The sequence below is a fragment of the Mustela nivalis genome (assembly GCF_964662115.1).
Source record: "Mustela nivalis genome assembly, chromosome: 20".
Taxonomy (NCBI): domain Eukaryota; kingdom Metazoa; phylum Chordata; class Mammalia; order Carnivora; family Mustelidae; genus Mustela; species Mustela nivalis.
Window position 1 is genome coordinate 7,627,562 of NC_139039.1, and position 27,642 is coordinate 7,655,203.

At 42.2% G+C, this 27,642-nt stretch overlaps 3 protein-coding genes across 3 annotated transcripts in view; 1 reads left to right on the top strand and 2 right to left on the bottom strand.

Annotated features, from left to right (window-relative positions):
• Window positions 1–10,785, bottom strand: part of ADAM9 (ADAM metallopeptidase domain 9) — a 148,815-nt gene extending 138,030 nt beyond the window's left edge. Inside the window, exons 1-2 of the mRNA XM_082715345.1 lie at window positions 10,346–10,785; window positions 553–650 (exon numbers count right to left, since the gene is read on the bottom strand). Of these exons, the coding sequence (XP_082571471.1) occupies window positions 553–650; window positions 10,346–10,442 (195 nt within the window). The 5' untranslated portion in view covers window positions 10,443–10,785. The remainder of the gene's footprint in view (window positions 1–552; window positions 651–10,345) is intronic.
• Window positions 10,786–10,931: 146 nt separating this feature from the next.
• Window positions 10,932–16,532, top strand: TM2D2 (TM2 domain containing 2). The gene is made up of 4 exons (XM_082715376.1): window positions 10,932–11,297; window positions 12,095–12,182; window positions 14,235–14,350; window positions 15,723–16,532. The coding sequence occupies exons 1-4, from the start codon at window positions 11,071–11,073 to the stop codon at window positions 15,934–15,936; spliced, it is 645 nt and encodes a 214-aa protein (XP_082571502.1). The 5' UTR covers window positions 10,932–11,070; the 3' UTR covers window positions 15,937–16,532.
• HTRA4 (HtrA serine peptidase 4) lies at window positions 16,270–27,624 on the bottom strand. The gene is made up of 9 exons (XM_082715371.1): window positions 26,889–27,624; window positions 26,373–26,472; window positions 25,408–25,612; window positions 24,151–24,345; window positions 23,690–23,722; window positions 21,880–21,994; window positions 21,413–21,470; window positions 20,897–20,992; window positions 16,270–18,642 (listed from the first exon to the last, which is right to left on the bottom strand). Exons 1-9 carry the CDS (start codon window positions 27,367–27,369, stop codon window positions 18,477–18,479), a joined length of 1,449 nt encoding a protein of 482 aa, XP_082571497.1. The 5' UTR covers window positions 27,370–27,624; the 3' UTR covers window positions 16,270–18,476.
• Window positions 27,625–27,642: the final 18 nt, after the last annotated feature.

Genomic DNA, 27,642 nt, shown 5'->3' on the forward strand with positions numbered 1-27,642 from the left:
AAAAATAATAATAATAATAATAATCATTTTTGTGTACTGGTTACCCCGTTAACAACACAGTAATGTTTCTTCTACTCACTTCTGAGTGAACATTCCCATATAATGAAATACATACATGTAACATACTACTATTCTCCAGAGTCTGTGAAGATACAGTATGATGTATTCTACCTATCATAAGCTAAGAGAGAGATTAATTCTTATTATTATGAAAAGGCCATTGTAACCAAGACCAGTGAGAAAAGGGTTAGAAAACTAAATAATCCACATCCTACCCTGGTCATAGAATTTTATTTAATTATTTCATTCTGTTATGTTTCAAGTTGACCATCTGTCTTTCAAAAAAAAAAAAAAAAAAAGCTACTAAGGATCAATATATTACTTTTACTAGAATAATGACCAATGGATATCAGTGCCATATGTATGGTAGTGTACTGTTCACTGGCCAACACTTCTCAGTGAACCAACCTCTGCTGAAAGTAACACACTATCTTTAAAAAAAAAAAAAAAGTAAAATTTAAACACATACATACTTCTCAAGAGATAACTTGCCTGTTTTGAATAGGGCCTAGGGGCTTCTCTTCGTTCTCTAGTTAATCTCCAAGGAGTTATAATTTCATAAGAAGAGAGATGTGAGGTCTGTTGAAAGCCTAGAGAAAAAGGAATAATAAATATTACATAACAAGTAAATGTGAAAAACTAAATGGTACTAAAATGTAATGGAAATCAAAGGCTGAATGTTTAAATCACAGGAAAATCATGTGACATTCATATATATGGTGTGCGTGTGTATTTTACCCAAAAAATAGCAATTTACTTGATAAGTATGAGGGGAAGAATATTTTCATTTAAAGGGATGTAAGTCCTCATAGTGCATACACAGCGATCATTTTCAAACAATTTCTTGCTATAAATCTTATTCACCCTTTTCCTTAAAATAAATCTGAAGGTATACACACAAGAAAAAAAAAGTGCTTTGGAGAGGAAGTGGAGGGAAGGCATCTGGAGACCAGCACCATTTACTCATCTCCCATTTTTCACCCTCACCCAAAATGAATGACTAGCAACACAAACAGAAGACTGAGCGAGAACAGACACATTTTTCTCTCAGTGGATCGAGTGCATTGTGACAACTCCTTCAAACAAGTTTCGTACATTTACTTATGATATTTACATGTCTACATATGACATTTTATAGCCTCATATATGTGCAATATGATATAATGTTTCATAAATGCTATACTGCAGAGTTGATTAAAATGAAGTCTCTCCCTTCATCCCATATCATAATCATATCATATCGCCCTGATATGGTATTGGAATACTTATGAAACAAACAAGGACAATTAGAAAAATTACTTTCAATGCCTGATTGGTTAACTTTAATAAATACACACTTAACAACGTAGCAATTATCTCAACATTACATTACTGCCATTAATGTGTCCTAAAAACAAAAACTCACTTCTGATAAAATTTATTAACAGTGAAGAACTCAAAACAATCATCCAGACTTAGTCCCAATTCCAATCCTGCTCAGTTTACTGCACAGTGGAATCACAGCTAAGTGGAACTTGGGTTCCAAAGTCATCACTAGAGCAAAAATGGAGTATAATCAAAATTGCCCAAGGAATTCCTTTAGTAAGACACCCCTTCCTGGAGTCTGATACAAGGTCTCTCAATACGCCCAACACAATTATCTTCTTCCAGGATCTTTGCTGATGGCATGTCAATTTATTTTCAGTGAACGTGATGAAGTAGATGGTCACCACTTAAGGACCATGAATGAAAATTCCATCTCTCTCTATGTCTGTATATTACAAAATAATTTAATTAAGTGGAATTTCCCTCACAAATAAGTGCCCAGGAGAGGGTGAGGGGAAGAAAGGACTTCCATAAGTTAAAGAGCCTTATAAATGTATGGACCTCTTTGGATTCTAATTCAACAAATAAATGGAAAAAAACAAATTCTGAAACAATCAGGGAAATCTTGATGACCCTGAAAAATTACTGTTAATTTTCTTTATGTGTAATAACCATATTGTGGATAAGGTTTCTTTTTAAAGTCCTTATGTCTTACACAGACAAAATTATATGATGTCTAGGATTTGTATCAAAATAGAGTGTGTGTGAGGGAAGAGATACATATGAAATTATATTGAAGTTGGGTAATGGGTACATGTGAGTTCATTATTCTCTCTGCTGTTATGTGTGTTTATAATTTTCTATGATAAAATAAATTATATTTTAAAGTAGCTACCTATAGGGAGTGGGATGAGGGGAGAAACTTCATTTTAATCAACTCTGCAGTACAGCATTTATGAAACATTACATCATATTGCATATATGAGACTATAAAATATCATATGTAAACATGTAAATATCATAAGTAAATGTACAAAACTTATTTGAAGGAGTTGTCACAATACACTCGATCCACTGAGAGAAAAATGTGTCTGTTCTTCCCTCAGTCTTTCTGTTTGTGTATGCTAGTCTTAAGCCTCCTCATGAATGTGGTTTAGATATATACACACACAGAGATATGGAACATTGAGATAAGGACATGGGACTTGTTTCCTGCATCCCTCCATGTCTGTATGGTTTGAATTTGTTTTTACAATGAGTAATGCATAATCCCTGTACTACCTTCAGAATTATAAGGGGAAAAAAAGAGTATTTGTTCAACAAAAAGGCATAATCCATTTAAAGTGCTGATTATCTAGCATCTCCCAAAGTTCCTTCCTCATCCTTACTAACCTCACACCTACAAGACCCGGTCCTTCTTACCTGGTCTCCCTACTCCCATTCTCTTCCTTTGGATCCAAACTGAGTACTCATTCACATATTAAGTTTTACACCTCTCAGATTTCTCAAATACAGATTAAAATGAAGCATTTACAGCTAACTTTCTCCAAGATATCACTGTATATAAAAATGTCTATTCTGGGGCTCCTAGGTGGCTCAGTCATTGAGCGGCGGCTGTCTTCGGCTTAGGTCTTGATCTCAGGGTTCTGGGATGGAGTCCCATATTGGGCTCCTGCTCAGCCGGAAGCCTGCTGCTCCCTCTCCCACTCCCCCTGTTTGTGTTCCCTCTCTCCCTGTCTCTCTCTGTCAAATAAACAAAATCTTTAAAAAAAAAAAAGTCTATAATCTTGTCTAACTTGGGATTTTAAAAAAGATACAAAAGGAAAACAAATTGTATCCTATCTAATACAATACATTTCATACTAACAGTTTTCAAACTCTTTACCCAACTTCAAACCCCTTATATCTTTATACTATGGCATATTATGCTATCTAAGATGGCTTCAAGTCATTACATGAGAACACCAGAGATAGACTCCAATACTCACAAAAGTGGCCATAAGCTAATCCAAGGCATACTTATGACATACTATAATAAAATATCATTCAGATATTTGGAATTGTTAATGGGGAACCATGTCAAAAGAAATCCCCAAGGCCTTCACAAATGGTGGCTTCAGATCACTAGATAAAATATCTTTAATCTTACATCAACTGAGGTACAGGACTACTGCCCCACCCAGAAGAAATGTTTCAATGACCTCTGTTGTTTTCAAATTGCTAAAAATACAAGTTTCAATATTACCTTAATTTCACTCTAGATCATGATAAGTTGTTCAACTACTAGAAATGTGGTGATGTTACAGAACCAGACTCCCGGCACTCTGGGCAACGAAAACTGATAAGATGCCAAGCAGGTATGGTCAAGCAAGACTTTTATCAGGGGCTTCTGCCGGAGCAAAAGGCAGATAGCACAAAGCAAAGTGTCCTTGGGCTAGCTCCGTAAACAATGGCCAGGGAAAGTTTTTAAAGCAGCTGAGGTAGGAAAGGAGTGACATCTAAGCATGTAGCACTGGGGAAATACAGGAAACTGGGCCCCAGTTGATCAACCATGCTTCACACATGTTATGTTTCATTTGCATGTTAAGTTTCCACCGCTGGGCATAATATATAACATTATATTGGGGAGAAAAGTCAGCAAAAAGTCAGAGCTGGGTCCATTTGGCTCTGACTGGTCTGGTTTGGTCTGGTCTTTGTAGGAGCACACCTGTTGTAAATTGGGTCCTGTTGCTTGTTTCCAGCTTATGGCTTCTGGCTTCCTGATCACATACAGCCACCTGCAAGCTGGACTAGAGAAATGGGTTATTGCCATTGGTGCTCTGAGGGGGCCAGGGTTTTTCTGCAAGTTCCTGTTCTGTCTCAGTGGTGCAATAGTTGGCAAGAATAAAATTCTTTTAGCAGGTAATAAATTAGAAGCTCTGTGTAACAAAAAATGAATCACTGTGTACATTTATTTGCAATTTCCTATGACCCTAGCGTTATTTCAAACTAGAAAGTTTTTTAGGTAAATCTTTACAGGCTTTGACATATATCGTAACAGGTTCAGGGAACTGTTAACACTAGAAGCTAAACAATATGCAACTCAAGTTTTTTGTTTTTTGTTTTTTTTTTCATCTCATTCAACTCAGAAGAAATCACAGAGAAAAAGAAATGTCTCAGAAAAGAGAACTACAATTGGGCAGGCAGATATTTAAAGAGCTTTCAATCTGAAACAGGTTAAATAACTTTATAATATCAGGTATAAAACTATGGATCTTTCTGTGAGGCTGTTAGCAAAGAATAGCAATCCAGTATAGGAAAATAAGACAGAAAACTCTTTCTGCCCTTCTCACTTTAAAGCATAATTCTTGTTAGGAAAACAACAACAACATAGTTAATCCTTTATTTTTAATAAGACTCTCAAAATTATAGCACCCAAAAATAACTTCTCTATGTCAAACTGTTATTCCAATACTGACTTCTTGGTTTTAAAATCCAAGGATCTTTCTGAGTGCCATAAGGAGTTCCAAGAACATCATAACAAATGTACATATTTTTTCCCGAATTCCCTTTTCTTTTTAATCCCAAATAGTAGCAACCTTCTCATGGGAACCAAAATTACATGTTTCCCATGTTACTATAAAGGAAGTGCATGCACATTATTTGTACAAAGCTTCAAGCCTCAGCACTGCTGACATTTGGGGCCAGAAAATTCTTTGCTGTGGGGGGCTGCCTTGTGCAACGTAGGATGTTTAGTAGCTTTCATGGCCTCTATCCACTAGATGCCAGAAGAACTATCAGTGTGACAACTAAAAATATCCCCCAGATGCCTTCCGGGGACAAAACTGCCCCCCACTGAAAAACAATATAAGCATATAGTTCACAATGAAAATAAAAATCTTAATACAATCAACTAGCAGAGGATACAGATTTGTTACTTTGGAATTTGACAGAATAAGCACACTGTCAAAAATCAGATTACTAGGAAACATGGGCTGGAGATAAAAATAAGAGCTGAAACATGAAACTTAAAGAGTCTTCAACTTAGTGAAAGAGAAGGGTGCTAGTTGCACTTCTTTATTCCTCTGACTCCTTAGATCTTTTAATGAACTGTGTTTTGAAGAAAGTCTAAGTATATGTTTCAGAATAGTAACTGTAGTAGAGGGAAACAAGAGAATTCTACTTAATTGCAAAGCAAACAAATGTGAATTCTCAGTCATGGGCTTTTCTCATTTCCTTCCTGCCTATTATGTAAACAAACAGCCACCTTTAAATACTTTCACTCTATATAGAAGATAAACCTGAGTTCCATATAGAGCATGAATAAAATAATTTTGTTGCCTGAATTCTTTTAAAAGAGAAATTACTGTAATTAAATCCAGAAAACCCTGTTACTTTGAGCCACATATTTCCATTCCATTCACAAGGTCAGCCTCAAATAAATATCATATACTAATAATTATACTCAAAAATAATTATAATTTCAATTGCTATGTCCTACCTTCTTATATTTTTTGAGTGAGTTTTTTTTTGTTTGTTTTTTGTTTTTTTTACCATTTACCCGTCTTCACATTTAAAAAGAAACAGAGCTTTTGCTGTTGTTTGTTTTTAAGTGCCCCTATGGGAAAACCACCAACCACTTAGAAGATTTAATGCCCTCGAGAACTTAAAGCTCCTCTAGCAAGGAATTTCAGTTTCTTGAGACAAAGAATGATACCTTATAAGGACAATATAATTTATGGATCATGTGTTTCCTGCTCTGGTACAGTAAGTATTTGATGACTACATGTTGAGTAAATGCCTTCTTATCTTTATAGAGTCATTCATAACAGATCTCCTACTTGTTAATTGTCATGTACAACCAGAATTAAGCTTTATTTTTATGACGAGTATCTTTTTAATGCCAATTCTCCAGAAATCCACGTGGTCCACACATTTGTCATTTAACGTCAATGTTCTATTTCATTGTATGGCTCTGCTATAGAATGCTTAGCCACCCCTCTCAGGTAGCTAGGATCAGAGCTTCTATTCACAAAGAATTTTAATTTATTGGTGAAGCCAATGGAACAGGCTCTCCAGGGGTCTACTTGCATAAGGGTTCTAAGGAATACTATAAAAGGAAGGGGGGGGAACCTCCTAAAATGAGTTAAACCATGAAAAATCTCATTAAAAGAAAAATATGTCAATGGGAAAAAGGCATTTCCCATATACTGTCCTACAGCATAACAAATGTCTGGCAGTGGCATCATGTTTCCTTCTTATAAACTAAAATACTCTAATTCTTATGTTAAGATAAACACAAACTCAGAAACAACTGCATAGTTAAAAACTGACCACATTAGGTGAACTTCTCAGGTTTCCTAATTCATTCTTAAAAGGTCTGATTCAAGGAGCATCTCACATATGATCACTTCAGGAAAAATGATTTGACTAAAATAACAATATCACAAAATGAAAAATAAACTAGAATAATCTCCCAATATACAAAAAAGATTGTACAGTTCAAAGTGATACCAAGATCTACTTAGGAGGCAGTCCTATAGCACTGACTCAAAGGACAGCATAACTCTAAGACTCTGAGATATATTACATATCAAAGGGAAAAAGTATCAGGAGGCTATTATCTATGTCATATATCTGAGGTTGTGCATATTTCAAGAAAAAGCTTTCAGTTACTCAGATCTTGCACCTTCAGAGAAATTCTACAATAAACCAGGATCTCTTTTTTTTTCTTTAAAGATTTTATTTATTTATTTATTTTTAAAGATGTTATTTATTTATTTGACAGAGATCACAAGTAGATGGAGAGGCAGGCAGAGAGAGAGAGAGGGGGAAGCAGGCTCCCTGCTGAGCAGAGAGCCCGATGCAGGACTCGATCCCAGGACCCTGAGATCATGACCTGAGCCAAAGGCAGTGGTTTAACCCACTGAGCCACCCAGGTGCCCAAGATTTTATTTATTTATTTATTTATTTGACAGAGATCACAAGCAGGCAGAGAGGCAGTCAGAGAGAGAGAGAGAGAGAGAGACAGAGAAGGCAGCAGTCTTCCTGCTGAGCAGAGAGCCCGAATGCAGAGCCATCGATGCCAGGGCCCTGGGATCACGACCTGAGCCAAAGGCAGAGGCTTTAACCCACTGAGCCACTCAGGCACCCCTAAACTAGGATTTTTAACAAAAAACAAATATAAAGTCAACTTTCGTGACATAAAATTTAAATGTTTTTTTGAAAATTGCCTTGAACCTATAACTTGTTTTGTATATATATTAGCTATAAATGTTTTCTTTTTTACTTTAAAGTTAAAAGCAAAACTACCTTGAAATTTAAAAGACGTCATTCTCCTTTACAGCAAAAACACAAAGATACAAATTCAAGTAATTTGCTGGCACCCAAGACAAAATTAGTACGGACTTAAACTCTTACCATGTAGTTTGTTTTATAGTGATTCACCATAAGTAAGCTTTAAAACTCAATGTCTTTAGAATCTAGCCTTTAAAAAAAAAAAATCTAGGTCTGCATCATAATTACTACCTTAAAAGAGAAAATCGGAAAAAGTTTCATACCCAATTCCCCTTGTTATTTTTTCACAATAATAGAAAATTACCTTTGTCAGCCTCAGTTTTGGCGGTTTTAAGTTTACTGTTAAGTGTCAGCCCTTTGGAATTTATATTGCATTTCCTCACTGACACGTTATAAATGGTAGTAAAGATCCTACTAAAACCTATTCAACTTCTACTGTAACTAATGTGTGGGTGTTACTGAGTCCTCAAATTCCTCTTCATTAACAGAAAATGTTTCAGTGCATGTTTTAAACATCCTGTATTGCAAAAATTTAGTCAGCTGATTTCGGAGGAACATTCCCCTGGAGAAATAGGAGTTGACTCATTGCTAACTATTACAAAAGCCTCTCAGCTGGTCTCTCCCAGCCTCCAGTCTCTCCCTCCTGTGTTCTGTCTTCCCCTGCTTTGCCAGTTACCTTAATCGCAAATCTAGTTATGTCGTATGGAATCTGAAAAACCTTCTTGCCCAAAGAACTTCCTACAGGGTAAAGTCCAAACGTCTTATCATGGAATAGAAGGCTGTACCAATGGGTACCAATCTACCTTAGTTTCTTCCTTGCCTCCCTTTCCTGTAGATCACCTGCAGACATTCTCTTCATTCCCTAACAAGTCATGTTCTTTTATCCTTCCATACTCTCACAAAAACTCTTTCTTCTCCTTAGAACACATTCATATCCTTTGACTTGAACATTCCCTGATGTAGATGAGATCAAATACCACTTATACTATAAACCTCCCCCAAGGTTTTATACATCTCCCATAAAGACTTTAGCCCATTTGGTCACCCTTTGCCCGTCCATAAGCATTAAGCATGGTGTCTTACAGGAACTCCATAAATGTTGACTAAATTTTGAAAGCATGACCACGCTTAAATGAAGGATTGGCCATAAACTGTTAAAGCCATGGTTAAGACCCATAAGGCTATTCTAGGTGCGTGTGGGTGGCTCAATCTGTTAAGCATCTGACTTCTGCTCAGGTGCCCTGGGATCCAGCCCTGAGTCGGACTCCCTGCTCTGCATGGAGTCTGCTTCTCCCTCTCTCTCTGCCCACTCCCCATGCTCCCTCATGCTCTCTCTCAAATAAATAAAATCTTAAAATTTTTTTAAAAAGCATAAAGATCTTCCATTCATTTATATGCAAGTATCCAATAATACATACATTAACATTAAAAATATAGTCTTATTAATATTTGCAAACACAAACAATCATGGATTACTAAAACTCCAAATGTATATACTATACTTCATCTTACAGACTGGTAAATGTTAACCATCTATGAAAAGCACAGCAAAAACAGTGTTAACCAGAAAAGAAATGGTGTCTTCCCGTTCAATGAAGTTTCAGTATTTAGAGCTTCAGAATTCCAAAGAGGCAAATTCACTTAATTGCCAAAAAAAAAAAAAAAAAAAAAAGTAATTCCTGAAGGTCAGCAATCCTACAGTGAAATCTTCCATCATCACCTTTGAGCAACTCTCAAGGCAACCTTCAGTAAAAACTCTCATTATCCATCACACTCTCAAGGGCTAATAAAGAAAATAAGAACCATGCAAACAATAATTTCAGCAAGAGCCAGAACAAACGAAGCCGTTTCCAGAAAGAAGCTAGAGTGCTAGCAATTTGTTACCACTACGTTTCGGCATCTCCAGGATAAAATACCTTACATATTCAAGGGAAGTTTCACAATTCAAAAGCAATCTCACATGAACGATTTAATTCTTACCGGTGCTTAAGCAGAGCAGGGATTATTTTTACGGATTTAAGACATTACGAACCCAGTAAAAATGCAGATAAAAGACTGCTTGGCTATAGAAACATAGCACTTCGCTTCCAAAAATAAATACTATTTACTATAACAACAAAATGGCCCAAGACAAATGAGCAACCCCCCTTTATTCCATCACTAAATCGAGTTCGGTGGACATACTAGAAACTCCGCTCTTAAAATTAACGTCAAAATTTCAAATTATGATAACCTGGAGCCAAACTTCCATCTCCCGGTCTCTTTCCAAGTGACATAAACTCACAAGCAAAACCAAGCTCCATTTCTCAAAGCAGTTTAAACAAGAACACACCCTCGGCGTGCACTCAGACTCCAAGGCTTTTCAGCCGACTCCCTGAGGGCAGAGTCGGTCCCAGAGAAGTCCCAAGAGAGTCTGGGGGACCCAGTTATGAGCGAGATGGGGGTGGGGCGCACCGCAAAAGGCTCTGCCAAGCCGGAGACGGAGGAAAAGGGACCAGCCAGAACACTGCCAAGAAGGGTTTGGGGCGCCAGACCCCGAGCCTCGGGTCGGAGCACTCTGCACACACAGCTGGAGCGGCTCCGCCTCCCGACCCCAGGTCCAGTCCCCAGCCAGGCCCCTCCGCGCCCAGGCACCGCGGGGTAACTCCGAGCGTCCCAACCCTAGGAAACAAATCTCAGAGCTCCCTGCGGGGCGGACACCCACCTGGCCGAGCCCCACCGAGAACTGGGCCCACCAAGTCAAACAGCAGCAGCCACTGGAGCCGGAGGACCCGAAAGGGCGAGCCTGCGCCCGATCCCATCGCGGCAGATTCCGCAGGTTCCACTCAACACTGGGTCGCCTCTGCCTCCGCCTGCTCCATCATTTCCCAGCCCTGCCGGGGCCCCAGAGCTGGCCGGGATGCGCGCTCCCGGGACGAACACGCGCTCGGCACTGACGCAACTCGGCTCTTGTCCGAGCTCGCTCCCGACATCGCGCTCCCTACGCTGACGTAGAGAAAAATCCAGTCGCCGGCGGGAGAAAGGATTTCTGTCCCGGCCGCTAAAACCCTCACTAGTCCGCCCCGCCCCTTCACACTCGCTGCCCCGCCTACTGCCTGACAAGCCCCCGCCCTCTCTGCTCCTAGGCCCGCCTACTTTGGGCGTAGAAGAACCTGATTGGAGGAAGTACCAGAAGGAAAAGAAGGCGGAGCGCGAGACCCAGAAGCGGAATTGAGGAGCAGAAATGAAGGCCAGCTCCGCCCCCCTGCGCAGCCTTTTCTGATTGGCTTGTGGGCGTTGGGCGGAGCGTCGAACCGCGCGCCCATTGGCTATTTTGTGGCGAGGAGTCCGGCTCCGCGGAAAGGCCTAACCCGGCAGGGCTTGCTTGAGTCGAATGTGTAGGCTCGGCTTTGTGGTTGAGTCCGGGTCTCCGCCACTGGGCCCGGGAAGATGGTGCTGGGTGGTTGCCCGGTGAGTTACTTACTTCTGTGCGGCCAGGCGGCTTTGCTGCTGGGGAACCTACTTCTGCTGCACTGTGTCTCTCGGAGCCACTCGCACAACGCTACGGCCGAACCCGAGCTCACATCCGCTGGCGCCGCCCACCCCGAGGGCTCGGCCGGCGCTCCGAGCTGGGAATATGGCGACCCCCAGTCTCCAGTCATCCTTTGCTCTTACCTGTAAGCTACCCAGACGTCGAGGCAGAGATGGAGATGGGGCCAAGGATGTATGGGTGTTGGGGTGGGGGAAGGGAGGCTGCTTTTTTTCCCCCAGACCCTCTCCTCCTGAGGACCTGACAGTCAGCATGCGGGAGGTTAATTTCATCCAGGTTTCTCACTCCTCTCACCCATGCAGGGGGAAACCTTGTGTGTCGGTGGCAGATCCCTTGGGATCCCGAAAGAGAACTAGGGAGGAGTGACATCATATAGTCTCCGGAAGAAGGGTACGAGGTTGTGCCTTCTCTATCCCGCTCCCTTTAACGAAGGAGAATCCTTTGTAGGTGTTCACTATGAGGCACAAATAGAGGAAATGACTTGTCCTTGCCACGAGGCACTTTCTTTTAGAAAAGCAATATCCTAACCGTTGCAGAACCGAGTCATTTTTAACATCTCTTTTTAGTCCGTGAGAAAAGGCGTTTGGGAAATGCAAAGAGAACTGGGAATCCTTTGGCTTCGATTTTGTTCCCATTGTCTTGTGGCTCCTTGCCCAGGAAAGGGAGAAAGCCATAGGAGAAGTAGAATCCACGTAGAAATAGGACCAGAAACGCTTCCTTTCCCCAGTAAAAGGATCATTTGGATGGCTGTCTATTTGACCTGCTGTTCTTCAGTCTGACAGCATCTCTTGCCTTGGGGATCAGTCAGAATTAAACCCTAGAAAACCTGAAGTGCCTCTTGCCTGTTTTGATTATATGCACTTAAACAGCCATTTGCAAAAACCATATGAGAATGACAGTCATGATCTTACTGGTGCTTTACAGCCCTGATGAATTTATAGAATGTGACGACCCAGTGGATCATGTTGGAAATGCAACTGCATCCCAGGAACTCGGTTATGGTTGTCTCAAGGTGGGTTTTCATTTTGTTTTATAAGCAAACTCTTCCGTAGAGAAATAGTACTGGCCAAATGCTGTTACAACAAAGTATCAGGGATATGAAGTTACCTTCCTATAGACTTAATTAGAATGACTTCCTGGAAATTTCCAGCCTGGCCAGCATCAGTGACTGATCAAGCCATTTCATTTCCTCAGGAAGGAGTGTCTGTGCCAAAACTACCCAGGTGCACAGACCAAACTGTCTTTGCTTCTTTGGGCTGATATTGATTGATTTAAAGCTATTAATGTCACCTCCTCATTATCCTTCAAGTATGCACTTTCCTAAAAGAACAAAAGAAAGGCTTATGCACTTTTTTTTTCTTTGCTTATGCACTTTCTAAAACCAATAATGGACTAAGCTGCATCTTTGTTACACATGCATTTCGGGCAAAGCTCCTTTTGCCAATGATCTTTCTTTTCATAAGGCAAGCATTTTCCACCATGTCCTTAAGAAATAGATGGGGCCTATCAGTATCTGCCTTTGTAGAAGGTTGTATTCAAGGAGAAGCCTTAAGTACAACGGCCTCTTGGGATGGAAGAAAGCCATTCAGTTCCATTAATAACATCCTAGTTAGTCTCCCCAAAACCAGTGAAATTCATGTACCTCCCCATCATGCTGCATAATGCAAGTCAAGAGTCAATCAGTTATAAGAGACTTATGGGAAAATATGGTTTGTACTAAATCAGAGACAGAGAAATAAAACTGAAAGTAATAAGACCAAAAGGCAACTCTTAATGCAGTCATGTGTAAAGAAACATTTTCAATAAAATGAGATCTTGATGTGTGGATAATTATCAATGAAGGTTTTGAAGGTTTGAGTAGCATTGTATAGAGATCACTTTTGTCCGTTTTATTTTTTTTTTTTTTAAGATTTATTTATTCATTTGAGAGAGCAAAGAGGGGAAAGAGGGACAGAGGGAGAGAATCTCAAGCCAACTTGTGTTGAGCGCAAAGCCTGGATGCAGAGCTCAATCCCCATGACCCTAAGATCATGACCTGAGCCGAAATCAAGAGTCAGATGCTCAACCAAATGAGCCACCCAGGTGCCCCTGCTTTTACCTATTATAATTAAAAACTGAACTGTTCCTGTTAGGCCACTCAAGCTGCCACTTTCCCCAGAAGTCCTAGAGGACCAGTACTCAAAACACCTAAATCCCAGGGGAAGTATGATTTCCAGCTCCCTTCCCTTTAAGGAATGCACCAGTGAAAATAGGAGTGAACAACTTAATAAGGTGCCAGTGGAGAATGTACAGCTGTGCTTTCTCTGCTAGAATTCAATTACATAAATGGTCAGAGGTCCTGTTCTGAAATTTTTTGCTAAAATTTAAACACACAAAAACATACTACAGATATCTGATAATCCCACATTCAAAAAAAAGTTCTGGGGCGCCTGGGTGGCTCAGTGGGTTAAAGCCTCTGCCTTCGGTTCGGGTCGTGATCCCAGGACCCAGAGCCCTGCATCGGGCTCTCTGCTCAGCAGGGAGCCTGCTTCCTCCTCTCTCTCTGTCTGCCTCTCTGCCTACTTGTGATCTCTGTCTGTCAAATAAATAAAATCTTTAAAAAAAAAAAGTTGTGAGTCATGATATTCTGAGGTCTTTTCCTAATTATGTTCATTTACAATATATATAGAACTTCTAATACACATTGATTTTTTTAAATGCCCATTCCCAAATGCTCAACTATGTGCTCTTTCCTGTAAATACAGGATAATTAAAATATTGTGTCCATCTATTCTAAGTGGTGTTTAATGAAACTGATTTTAAATTTTTTCACCATATTAAAGAAGCTAGTTACAAGAAAAAAAAAGTTTATTTAAAACAACATACAGTTAGGGTGGAATAATTTAAAATCACTTGAATCACTAAATTCCTTGCTCTTGAACACAGCCTTACCCCAACTTTATTAGTACAATATTGTACAATATTGTCCTGAGTCACCTCTTATTAATGAACATAAAGATCTGTTTTGTGTAACTTCTTTGGTAAGTTTGGGTTGTTTTGTTTTGGTTTGGTTTTTATGCCACAGTTCGGTGGGCAGGCCTACAGTGATGTGGAACACACTTCTGTCCAGTGCCGGGCCCTCGATGGGATTGAGTGTGCCAGTCCTAGGACCTTCCTGCGGGAGAATAAACCTTGTATAAAGTAAGTGTTACTTTGAATGGGGTAGTTGGTACTTGGATAGAGGTGGAGCTGTTTTCCTTGTCATCTCATGATATGACTTTTTTCTTTTATCTTAAGTGTTAAAAGGGCAACATGATTACTACTGCGCATAATCCATGGGCAGGAGTGATGTGGTTACAAAAAGAGAGGACACTGGACTTATGAGACCAGAGGCCATAAGTTCTAAGTGTCAATAGAAGACCAGAGACTTTGTCCCTCACCTACAAAATAAAGGAGCTAGACCAGATGATCTAGCTCCAAAATTCCTATGGTAGACATAAATCCTATAAAAATAGTCTTAATGTGGGACGCCTGGGTGGCTCAGTTGGTTAAGCAGCTGCCTTCGGCTCAGGTCATGATCCCAGCGTCCTGGGATCGAGTCCCACATCGGGCTCCTTGCTCCGCAGGGAGCCTTCTTCTCCCTCTGCCTCTGCCTTCCACTCTGCCTTCCTGTGCTCGCTCTCGCTCGCTCTCTCTCTGACAAATAAATAAATAAAATCTTAAAAAAAAAAAAATAGTCTTAATGTTTGAGGAATGAAGGTTTTATTCTTGCTTTCTTTATTTCTTTAAAGGTTTTATTTATTTGTCACAGAGAAAGAGAGCGAGAGCACAGGCAGAGGGAGAAGCAGACTCCCTGCTAAGCAGGGAGCCAAATGTCAGGGTTTATCCCAGGACCCTGGGATCAAGACCAGAGCTGAAGGCAGATGCTTAACCAACTGAGCCACCCAGGCATCCCAGAGAAATAAAGGTTTTATTATGACAAGTGTGGATCTCTCTCCTGAAAAATAAGTTTATCTTAAAGAATTAGGGTAAAATCTGTAAATTTTGCTGGAAGGCACAGCGTGTATTTATATCAGTTGCTAATGGAGTCCGTGGTGTTTGATGACAATATTAGAGCAATTGTAATTGAGTGTCATTGCAGTACATAAGACCCAAGTCCTTACTGAAGAAACCTCATTTTTAGTCGCCACAAAACAATAGAAGGGTATACAGAGATCAGTGCTCATCTGAGGAAAGACCATGACATTTCCATAGAGAACTGCATTCAGAAATGCAGCCTCAGGAAAGGTGCCTGAGTCAGGGAGGGCTGCAGGCCCAGACTCTACTCCTCCCAGGATGCCTACAGAGCACATGTGCTTGATTAGCTCGTGTCCAGTCCAGTCAGTATTTGTTCCTTTATGCCCCTAGGTAGTACTCTTCTGAGAGCCTAGGCCAACTAGAGATTTTCTTTTTGGGGAGGATGAGAGGCCACAGAGGGACTGCTACATCATCCTTTCACTTGCATTAAATTCATTAGTCCTTAAGTTTTAATTTTCATGTGGTAAACATCTTCCTCTTCATTTGTTCTGTCTAGATACACGGGACACTACTTCATAACCACTTTACTCTATTCGTTCTTCCTGGGATGTTTCGGAGTGGACCGTTTCTGTCTGGGACACACTGGCACAGCAGTGGGGAAGCTATTGACACTTGGAGGACTTGGGATTTGGTGGTTTGTTGACCTTATTTTGCTTATTACTGGAGGGCTGATGCCAAGTGATGGCAGCAATTGGTGCACTGTCTACTAAAAAGAGCTGTGGTCATGGCCCAGAGAGGCATGTCTTCTGAATTCATCTCTACAGGCTCAAAACTTCCTTGATAACAGACCTGACCATTACTTTCCTTCTTCAGAGGGAATGGGTTTGGTTAGGAAGGTTTCTTTGGACTCTGGGTTTTCAACCCAAATTTTATCTTGCAGACTAGAAATGACAAACAGTGTTTGGGAATCAAGTGTGTACCTTTCCTCACTATCTTGTAAGTTGCAGGGGTTTCCATACTGTATTTCTATACATTGCTGTATCTTCAGTACATTGGAGCAAGTGGACCCAACAAGATGGGCAAAGTAAATATTTTTAGGTGCCTTTTGTGACCCTAAATCTTCATGCAGAGGAGATGTGAAGCCGAACCAGTGAAGATCTTCAGCAGAAGTAAAATGGCCATGGATTTTAATACTCACTGAAATTCTGACTTTCTGAAATTAAGTTGTGGAATAAATTTTGCCAACCTGGAATGCTGTTTGGTATTTTCAGTAAGTAGAGTGAGACTCAAAATTCTGTATGTTTTGCTAAAAGCCAGGCATTTGAAATGAACCACTCTACTAATAAATCCTATTGTTACATCATTATTATGCTCCAGAGGCGGTATATGCAGTACAATAATTTCATTTCATTTATATTTTGAAAGCCCAACAATAATCAGGTATGTCTGGGGTAAGCTCTCCTCTTGACTATCCTATCTAAAAATTAGTTATATACAAGTTCAGAGAGCTTATGTTGTAGGCTGTTTAAAAAAAAATCTTCTGCAACTAATATAAAATTATTCTTCACAATTATGTTAGGTAAGGTGAAAAGTGTCATACCTTTAGGGCAAAAAGAAAAAAAAAAACAACATTCCTACTTAAAGGACAGAATTACCAAGAATTGGGTGGAGTTAAGACGTGATTTATGGGGGCAAAAAGAACACATTCTGTCAAAATAAGCATGGTACCAGAAGTTTTCACTGTGGGCTACCGGACTCAATTGTTTGGAAGAAGAGACAGCCAAGCTTTTGCATTCCCAAATCACTGGCAATAAAAGGAATTGTTCTAAATTGTAAGTTCTGAGAAACCTAGTTCCCATCCTTTGCAATTTAAGTTGAAAAGAACTCTTAAATATGAAGTAAAAGGAGGACTTTACAGACAGGTCAAACAAAGAGCCTGATAATCAGGATAAATTCTAGAAACAAGGTAGAACTACTTAAAACTTGGTCTCCTAATTTAAGTTGACATAAGCACCAAGAATCACAGTTAAATTAACACTGGATATGCTCTATCATTATGAAGCAGCTTTTCTGAAAGCTTCAGATTTATCCCTGATTAATATGATTACTGTTCTTATATTATTAAATGGTTGACAAATGTGTAAAAATTAAAAGATTATTCTGTCCTGAAAATTCTGTACCACATTGACCTTGACCTTGTTTGTAACAGTAATAATTGGTAGATTCTTATCCATAATGTCTGTACTATAAGTATATAGTATTTTTTAAATTGTTGGAGGTCATGAAAAAAGCCAGACCCCCTCCCCAGGAAAAAATGCACATAAATAAAATTTTGCATAGAATTTAAGATCCCATATTTTAAAAAACAAAAATAAAATACTGACTTGTAAGAGAAATCTGGAAAAGAAATTAAAATCTTACCGAAGAAAATAAGATCCTGCTCTAAGCCATCCTGCCTCATCTCACACTTTTCAAAAAAATCTTCAGAATATTCACAAACCCCATCAAAAGCTATTTTCTTTAAAAACACCAATACTTTGGCAGCCTTCAGGCTGAAAATCCCTAATGTTGCCAGGAGGATGAGCTCAGGTAAAAAGGTCATAGTCTGTAAATTATTGAAGGATCTGTCCTATAAAAGAAGCCCTCTCCTACTCAAAGCTTTTGGAGACCACTGCCAGGGTGATCATGAGAACCTAGTGTTTCTCTGTGAGAATCTGCCGTTGTCAGTTTGAATCTGATTTACAAATAATGCTCATCCTGCACATCTACAGACCCTAGCCAAATGTGGTACAACCTGGAAAACTAATTGAAAAAAGGCAGTGTTAGGAAAAATTCAATTTCCTTTGCACTCTGGATTCAGGTTGTTTCTTCATATTTGGTAGGTCTGTTCGTGTGTGTACATGTATGTGTGTGTACACACACATTTGTGTTATATCCAGTTTGTGGCTACAGAGAAGTTTTAAAATCCACAAGTGTCCTTCTGTCAAGGTTAAATTAGAAACTGCTTGTTTTTCAGTTGTTTCCTGTGTTGAAATAAAATGTTATCAGCTTCCCAGACTTCCTGGCACCATGTCCTTCACTTGCTTTAGTGGGGCTTCTTAGCAACATTTGAGCACCCCAATCTAAAGATCCCTAAGTGTGTGTGTGTGTGTGTGTGTGTGTGTGTGTGTGTGTGTGTGTCTGTATATTTTAAAGCATTCATTTTTCTTAAGAAAGAGACCCTAAAACTTGTTAACTTTGGCACATCTCCAGTAAAAACCAGGTAATATAGTGTGGTTTTGTTAGATGATTTCTCTTTAAAGCAAGATACTTAATTGATTATTTCAGGTGTGACTGTCAGGAGCAAAGTTTGACTTCCTCGACGAACCACGATGAAAAGGGAATCATTGTCCTTAACAGCTTCAGTAACATCAGTTGTGGTGGTAACAGGTTGCCCATTTATGCTGACAATTACATCGTGGTCTCTCAACCCAGAGCTGGGAGAGGGAGAAAAAAAGGACCATGAAACTAAGTTTTACTTGTCCCCGTTTCAAATTTAATGTCTGTCTTTTATGGCACTATCTTGCTGTCATTTTTTTAATGATTTTATTTACTTATTATTTATTTATTTTTCCCCATACAATTGTACTCTGATCAGTTCGGTTTTGACAGCCCACTTACTTGCCCCATCTCCACCCACAACATGATAGCTCTGCTTCCAGTTAAGTCAAAAACCAGTCATGCTGTCAAGTCTAAATATTCAAGGTTCTGGTTCTAGGCTCCTTTTCCCCAAAGTTGTGATTATATTCTGTCTCCAATATATTTGCTTCACACAGAATATATATTCTAGAAACAAAAAAACACCTCCAAACATGAAACACTTCAAAAAAATATATAGCCAGGCTGATGATTTCTCTTAAAGTCAGTAATGGGCAGGAAGAGGGACATCAGATTAAATGACTACAAGTGACTTCAAGAAAGCAGTAGTCCCACATTTCAATGTTCATCCAAATCACCTGGCGATCTTGTTTAAAATGCAGATTCTGATTTAGTGGTAGGGCCTGTCATTCTACATATTTTTCTTTTTTCTTTTTTTTTTTAAAGACTCATTTATTTATTTGACAAACAGTAAGTGAGCTGGGGGAGAGGCTGAGGCAAAGAGAGAGCAGCAGACTGCACACTAAGCACAGACCCCGACTCTGGGCCAGATCTCACAACCCAAGATTATGACCTGAGTCTAAGTCAACTGTCGGAGGCTCAACCAACAGAGTCACCCAGGTGCCCTTCTGCATTTCTAAAAGAGCCCCAGGTGATGCCGTGCTGCTGATCTACAGACCACATTTGAGTAGCAAGGACCAGGATACCTGAAAGAAATAGCTTTAGCCTTGAACCAAAAGATAAAAATAAAGGGCTGGGGGGAGGGCAGGAAGCAAGAATATCTAGGAAGGCCTATGATGAGCCAAATTTAGTAACACAAGACCTAACATTTCGCTATTAACAATTAGTACCCCGTAGTTTCTTTCCCCTACTGAAAAGAGTTGTCATAATATCAAAAGATAATTGAGCTTTGAGAAACAAAAGTAGTGAGAATATGCTCAAGTGTAAGAGAGGGACCCAAGAGAATAATTGTAGGACAAACCGCCTCTTTCCTCAGTAGTTAGTATAAATGTTTAAAAACAAGAGTAAAATCAGCTGGAGCACTTCTTTGATGAGCTGTTTGAGCATCTGCTTTATTAACATTCACTCATTCAGTGCTGGCCTCTAGTTCAAAGGAAAAAAGTACCTAAAACACGTTCTTAAGCCTTTAGCCCTCTGAATTTTTCCTATTCTTTTTTTTTTCTTTAAAGATTTTTATTTATTTATTTTGAGAAAGAGAGAGACAAAGTGAGAGAGAGCATGAGAGGGGAGGTCAGAGGGTGAAGCAGACTCCCCATGGAGCTGGGAGCCTGATGTGGGACTTGATCCCAGGACTCTGGGACCATGACCTGAGCCAAAGGCAGTCTCTCAACCAACTGAGCCACCCAGGTGCCCCCCCCCTTTTTTTAAATTTTTCCTATTCTTAATAAATAAGATATCAAGAGTAGATTTGGGAATTCCTAGCAAAACTGATTTAAAACTTTCGCTATTAACTCATCATGAATTCCTGAGCTACAAAAAACCCATCCCCTTCCCCAAAAAAACCCACAAGTACACAAGTCTAAATCAGCACTGTCCAACAGAAGTGTAAGGCAGGCCACATATGTAATTTTAAATTTTCTGGTAGCCACACTTTTTAAAACGATCTTTATTTTTGAAAATCTCACTAAAAACAGATGAGGCTCATTTTAATAATATACCTATTTAAGTCAATATATGTATTTTAATATGTAACTTTTTAAATTATTAATAGGTATTTTAGACCATTTCATTTAAGTTTTTGAAACCCACTAGAAACAAGACACATCTATTATGCTGCTATACAACATCTTAAACAATGCAGTTGATTAAAGTTACAGGCAGTCCTTCCAAAACAAAAGGCATGTCTCATGGAAAAACTTTTATATAGCTTGCCTCTGTTTTGTTTTTTGTTTTTTGTTTTTTTACTTAAATAAATTAAAATTAAATAAGATTCTGTTCTTCAGCCACACCAGCCACATCTCAGTGTTCAATACCCATGTGTGGCTAGGGTCACTGCACTGACTTGTGCACATCTCGATCTGACACACATTTACCATGGCATGCTGGGTGATGGGTCAAGGCCTGAGCTCTTACCTTTCAGCAGCTGTTCCTTGAATCACCTCATACACAAAAACCCCAGAACTCACATCAGGGAAATCTGGATCTTGCCTTTTCATCTCTTGAAGAAGGCTAAGAAAAGTGAAAAAGTTTCCCCAGAAGGTTAAGAAACACAATGAATTCATCATCTGAGCCCTGGTCAAAGCCTCCAACTCAATAGGTACTCTTGTGTGTTCTACTGAAGGCTTCAGGCAGCCACTGAGGATTCCATCAGGCCAGTCGCAATTATTCTTCCCTGGGGTTGGGCCGGTTCTCTACCAAAGCCCTGAGCCTCTGGACATTATAAGCTCCATATAGCCACAGTGAAAGAAGCTAGTGAAATGTACCGTAAATGATTCAGGCAGAGGCAGATACCTACCCCGTGATAACGGGGCCCTACATTCACAAGAGTAGCCAGCTGGAGCCCACATGCTTTAGATTCCCTGTTAAGACCATCCAGCTCTGCCTTTTGCTTCTGAAAAACAGCCCAGACATACTGAAACCCCTGCTTACTTCATAGTGAGAGGCAGCATTCGCAGACCGAGATACTTCTTCTGTGAAAGAGCCTTCCCTGGAAAGGAAAGTTACAGGGCGTTACTAACAACAAAACTTCTTTCCTTCTGACAGAACTTAAAAGACAGCGAGTCACGGAACATCCTTACTATTATTATAACTGCGCTTTCGGGCTGTCAGCCATAAAAATGTGCTTCAGAGAACCTTTGTCGCTAGCACGGACACTCCTCCCATCCACCTCCCATCTCCAACCCATGGGTTTCCCTTCCACCATAATCCATGTATTTCTGGTTACAACACACGCCCGCTTTTGTGCCCAGTTCCCCCCTATTGCCACCCAAACCATCGTGATAAGAGCTCGGTACCAGGGACTCAGTATTCTACACAATCCTAATGGCGGCCTCTAGAACAGATGGAAGGCTCCTGAGAAACACAAGAGGGGAATTAAAAGTCATAACTCCCCTCACCTTTCAACTGGCGCTCATGGAATTCTGCCAAGAACTGTCGAATTCGATCTGAGGGAATCGCAAAGGAGATTCCTGCAGTCACCTTCAATGTATTTATGCCAATCACGTCACCATCCTGGCAAGGGAGGAGTCATCATTCAGTCGCCAAGTCATGCAAACCGACCAGAACAAAACCAGGACCGTCAGAGGAGGGAGAGAAGCTAGTCTCTGAGGCTCAGAGCACAAGAGGGGCTAGAGGAAAGAGGACTTCCTCAGAAAGCAGTGGATGTTACCCTTATAGGAACCTACCCATGTGCAGATCCCTGCTGAGGATATTTTTTCTTTTAAAGATTTTATTTATTTAACAGAGGGAGAGATCACAAGTAGTCAGAGAAGCAGGCAGAGAGGAGGAAGCAGGCTCCCCGCTGAACAGAGAGCCCGATGCGGGGCTCGATTCCAGGACCCTGGGATCATGACCTGAGCTGAAGGCAGAGGCTTAATTAACCCACTGAGCCACCCAGGCACCCCCTTGCTGAGGATATTTTTTAAAACCTGAGTTCATTTTTTCCTTCATCAAATGATTTTAAAAGTGAGCCAGTTTCTATTTTGACACAGATAAGAGGACAAGGAGTACTTGCCTTTTCTCCTCAAATGAAACTAAAAATAAACATGGAAAAGGCAAAAAGCTGTTGGATTTTCAGCAACACTTCAATGGAACTCTTCAGAGTTAGCTAATTGACCTCAGAGAACAAAGCTCTACAAGGCCAAAGCTATGAAGTTGGAAACCCTTTCCTCTTCATGCACTCATCACCCTTTAGCCTCTGTTGGGTAATGGGAAGGATAAAAAATGAGACTTCTGATCGTATTAAAACACATACCATAATTCAGTAGGTCTGGTGTGTGGTCGACAATTTGCATGTCAGCCCTGCTCTACTAAACTCATTGTCTTTTTTTTTTTTTTTTTTGAGAAAGAGTAAGAGAGAGAGTGTGAGCACACACAGAAGGAAAGGGAGAAGCAGCCTCCCCACCCAGCAGGGAGCCTGACGCTGGGCTCAATCTCAGAACCCTGGAATCATGACCTGAGCCAAAGAGAGATGCTTTACCGACTGAGCCACCCAGGTGCCCCACTAAACTCACTATTAGAGAAAGCAGGCACAAGAAAACTATATGAGTAGCATTACTATGAGTAAAAGAGCGCTCAGTAATTTCACTTAGTTCAACCTCCAAAAAGCAAGTACAATGTGTAAAGAACGGAAAACAATCAGCTCAAAGGGACTCAGCATGATCACAGACTACGTGTCAAACAGCACTGCACTTTATGTTTTCACAGGTATTTAAGCAACTAGAAACTCTCACCTTTCCTAGAGATGATGAGCAACATCTGAGAATTAAATACATGACAGGGATGGATTCTCCCTGCGGCTTTTCTCTGTCAGGACTAAAACCCCAAAAAGACCATGTCATGTAGTTATTAGCACGTTGGGATGCGGGACAGTTCTTCCCATACAGGAGCCTGCGGTCTTCAAGGATAGACATTACGTAGCACAGTGGGTCATCTGACTTACATGTTAATTTAGTGCCCCGAGCTTTTGTTAACTTGGCGATGAAAACAGCATGGCAAAGAGATGTCAGTAAGCAAAAGTAAATGATGATGGGTAAATGATGATAACCCCGCCACAGATCTTAGATCTTCGCTAACTATTTAGCTAAGATGCAATCATAGAAAAAGCATCTCACCAAGATCTCTACACAAAAGTGACATCCTATTCTGCATCGTCAGTCTTGGAAAGTTGGGAAGAGACATGAGACAGCCAGGAAAGTGGCCACTTACCAAGTTCACCAGAGGGCCCCCAGAATTGCCGTGCTGAAGACAGAATTTGAAAAAATCATCAGTGCTTTTCTCCTTGTCATTTATACATGGTTCCTAAAGAGGTTTACCCAAAGCAGCCAGCTCTGGTGAGCCCCTGTTCCTCATAGACAGACAAAGCCTCACCCTTGTCATCACCAACACTGAAGTCAGTGCGGGTAACAGACAAGACCCAAAGAATCACCACCTTCTACGGCAGAGGTGACCTCAATAACAGACCCAAAGAGACTGCTCAATATCATGGATGCCGACGGTCACATCAAATGGGCTTAACTCTAACAATATGGCATTCCATCTCTCCAGTGAGTGTCTAACTGAACTCTGGACAGCGCCAACAGGCCAAAGGGAAAAGAGGGCCTTCTGACATGTTCTCACTGTCCTGCCAGTACATTATGGGTTGAGGATGGCCCTCCCAAGAAACTTACGTTAATTATGGCATCCGTCTGGATATAGTCCATGTCTGAATTCTTCAGCCCCAGCTCTCTGCTCCCTCGCTGTGTAGAGCTGACAATTCCTGCTGTCACTGTGTTCTGCAGAGAAAATGGGCTGCCCAAGGCTACCACGAACTCTCCAGCCCGCAGGTCAGAGGACCTGCCCAGCAGCAACACAGGAAGGTCAGTCTGCACACAGCCAGGAGGGGTGGGAGGAACAGAGAGATGAACAAATCAAGACTATAATCAACCAGTTTATTTGTGTAGAACACACATATGACAAGGTCTCGGTCATTTGGACACTTACAAGACAAGAATCCCCCACCCTCTCACATGGGTTCTGTAAGTGCCTGATGCTTCTTCCTCAAATTCCAGCAACCGCGACCTCTCACTTGGTAAGGTGATAAGGATCATCTCTAAAATCTAAAATTATTGTTCTGTAGAAATTACTGTAACTAAAGGACCAGTGAAGTCGCTGATGAACATACACTGACATTAGCAACGCAGCACGATACCAGCTCAAAATTTTAACTTTTTAAAGATTATTTATTATTTGAGAGAGAGAGAGAGAGAATGACAGAGAGAAGACAAGCACAAGTGGAGGAGGTGCAGAGTCCCCACTAAGCAGGGAGCCCAATGTGGGGCTCAACCCCAGGACCATGAGAAAATGACCTGAGCCAAAGCCAGACACTTAATGACTAAGCCACCAGGCACCCCCCCCCCAACTAAAAATTTTAGAGTCAAAATTAAACCACAAACAGAAAGATCACCCAGAACTGTGCTTCTCAAATTTTAATGTGTACACGAATCACCCGGAGATCTTACTAAAATGCAAATTCTGACTCAATAGGCCCAGGTGGGATCTGAGATTCCGCATTTAAAAAAAAAATTTCAGATAATGTCTGATGCTGCTGATGTGCAGACGAGACTTTGTGTAGCAAGGACCTCGGAGTATTCCTCGGCAGCTCTGAATCCATTGCCATCATTGCTAGTATTCTAAGGCAAGCAGAGAAATAAGTTTCCCAGAAGCATCTGTTGAAGGAGAGACTGGATAGTTAATAGAAGTTGTTAGGGATATACAGATGGGCATAGCAGAAAACAAAAGAGTGAAAAACAGGGGGGAAAGGAAACTAGAAAATAGCATATACGAGGTAGAAAAGATGTGGCATGGGAACGGGGATGGAGCAGAAAATATCAGCAAACTGATGGAAATCCCCAGATGTACAGACTGACTTGGTCCTGCATACTCACATTTGGCTCGATCTTAATCAGTGCAAGATCCAGTTTATGGTCAATGTCTTTGACAGTGGCTTCATATTGGACCCCACTCTGGAGCTCCACCTGGATCCGATGCTGGTTGGTGAGGACGTGGGCATTAGTAACAATGAGACCATCCTCAGACACTATGAACCCAGAGCCACTGGACGCAGGAATATCCTTGTTGCTAAGAGGTGACCTGTCCCAGCAAAACCACAGCATAAGCAGAGGGCAGGAAAATCTCGGGATCCATCCCAGTCTGGGAACACGGAACCTCTCATTTATCAAATACAGCTCCACCACAGTTTTCTCAGACATTTTACAATCCCCTGTCTGTGTTTTCGTTCTCTCCATGTCTAACTGGTCTGTGCACGTTCAGCGCCCTAGCCATCTCTTAGGAACCACGACTGAGAGCTGAGCACAGCTCTCCTTTTCCAGGGACGACTCCCTCCCCTCCTTCTTCAGCGCTGGTCAGAGAAGCAACTCTCTGCTTCAGAGGCCTCACCTAACCATACCACTGCAGACGTGGACCTGGTGCCACATTATTGAGGACCCAGGCGGGGAAGGGAGTCAAAGAAGCCTGGTTCCAGCTTGGGTTCCACTACTAACTGGCCTTGAGACGTAGGATTCCCTTCCAGGCAAACGAGGGACCTGAGCAAGGTCACCATCAGGATGCCTTCTGGCTCTGACATCGGACCTTCCGTTTTGTCCATGCGGGACGAGGAGGAGAGAAACCCCAGACACCTAATTGCAGAGGAGTAGCCCCGATTTGGAAGTCACAATCCCTATGCTTCCGCTCTTTGGCTAAACCACCCTGAACAGAGTATACAACCCTCTCGAGCCGCGATTTCCTCACAGCGGGTTTTATGACTAAACGATGCCTAGAAAGGGATCCGGAGCAGGTGAGCTCTCAGAAACAGCCCGCTGGGGTAGCTGGCGGCTCGTCCTGCCTCCTTTACCTGCGGAACAGCTGCAGGTGAACCACAGACGGCGCCACCTTCTCCACCACCTCCGCGATGAAGTTGTACTTGCTCCGGAGCCCGCCCGCACTCCTGGTCCCTGCGAAGAAATGCTCCATTCTTGGGGGCGGTGGGCGCCCCGCTGCTCGGCCGGACCAGGCGTCATATCCCAAATCCCCCGGGCTCTCGCCTCCTCCTCTCTCCTGTCCCTCCCTCTCCTGGGTGTATTCGCCGCCACCCCGCAAGGAGACGCCTTGAGGGAACCAGACCTGTCATCCCGGATGGAAAGAAAAAGAGAGAAAAGAAAAAAGGGAAGACGCCATTCAACAGGCGTGGGGAGGCAGGCGGGGAGAAGCCGCACGGGAACTGGTAAGGAGACACGTCGGACGGAAAGAAAACTGGGAACGGGGAGTTGAATCGGGAGGCAAAGGCGGGAAGCCCGCGGCGAACCGCGCGACCGCGGCGAGCGGCTTCGGGGACTTGCGAGCCGTCCGAGCGCGCGGGCCCCGCGCTCACCTCGACCCGCGCAGTCGCCCTTCAGCACCGGCAGGGCGGGGAGCGCGCCTCGGAGGCGCGCGGCGCGGTTGTCGGCGCGCAGCGCGCACAGGCTGGGGTAGGTGCGCCCGTCGCTGCCGCACACCGCCGCCCCCGCCTCCGGGCAGCCGCACGTGCCGACCCAGGCGCCGCGGAGGCGCCGGGTGCTGAGCGGCGCGCGACACTGCAGCCCCGGGGCGCACGGCCGGCCCAGCGCCCCGCCACAGGCCTCGCCTTCGGCCGCCGCGCAGACGCGGCAGCAGCGGCAGCGATCGAGCACCGGCGTCGACCCCGCCGAGCAGGTGGGCAGCGGGGGACAGCGCGTGGGCTCGCAGACCCTGGGACAGGGCAGCAAGGCCCTGGACCTCCTAGCCTCGACTCTGGGCACGGGCAGCGGGGGCAGCAGCAGCCACAGCAGGAGGAGTCGTCCCGGCACAGCTGGTCGCAGCTGCGGTCTAGTCATCTTGCCTCTTCCTTCTTCACTCTCCAGTTTACTTTGGACTGGCAACTGCTCTAAAATGAGCAACACTTTCTCCCGGCTAGGTGTCGCCTCTGTCACCCCCGAACTTTAAGGGGCAGAGCCTGGCAGACCTCTCCATATACACACACACCCTCATCCCCTAGCACATGTGCCCGCCCACGCCCCAGGGCCAGGTCCACCCCACGCAATGAAGAGAGGTCCCCAACCCTACCCTGTGCAGGGATCTACCTCGGGAAGTCCAGAAAACCAATAATG

Bases quoted from the DNA above. Each gene is read 5' to 3' on its own strand.
- TM2D2 (XM_082715376.1), top strand. From the start codon at position 11,071: ATGGTGCTGGGTGGTTGCCCGGTGAGTTACTTACTTCTGTGCGGCCAG. The intron at 12,183-14,234 runs GTGGGTTTTCAT...TTTATGCCACAG, and splicing joins TCGGTTATGGTTGTCTCAAG to TTCGGTGGGCAGGCCTACAG. The intron at 14,351-15,722 runs GTAAGTGTTACT...TGTTCTGTCTAG, and splicing joins GAGAATAAACCTTGTATAAA to ATACACGGGACACTACTTCA.
- HTRA4 (XM_082715371.1), bottom strand. From the start codon at position 27,369: ATGACTAGACCGCAGCTGCGACCAGCTGTGCCGGGACGACTCCTCCTG. The intron at 21,471-21,879 runs GTGAGGGGAGTT...TTTCCTTTCCAG, and splicing joins CCATGAGCGCCAGTTGAAAG to GGAAGGCTCTTTCACAGAAG. The intron at 18,643-20,896 runs GTAAGAGCTCAG...TCCCTCTCCCAG, and splicing joins CAAGGAACAGCTGCTGAAAG to CTCTGGGTTGAGAGACCACG.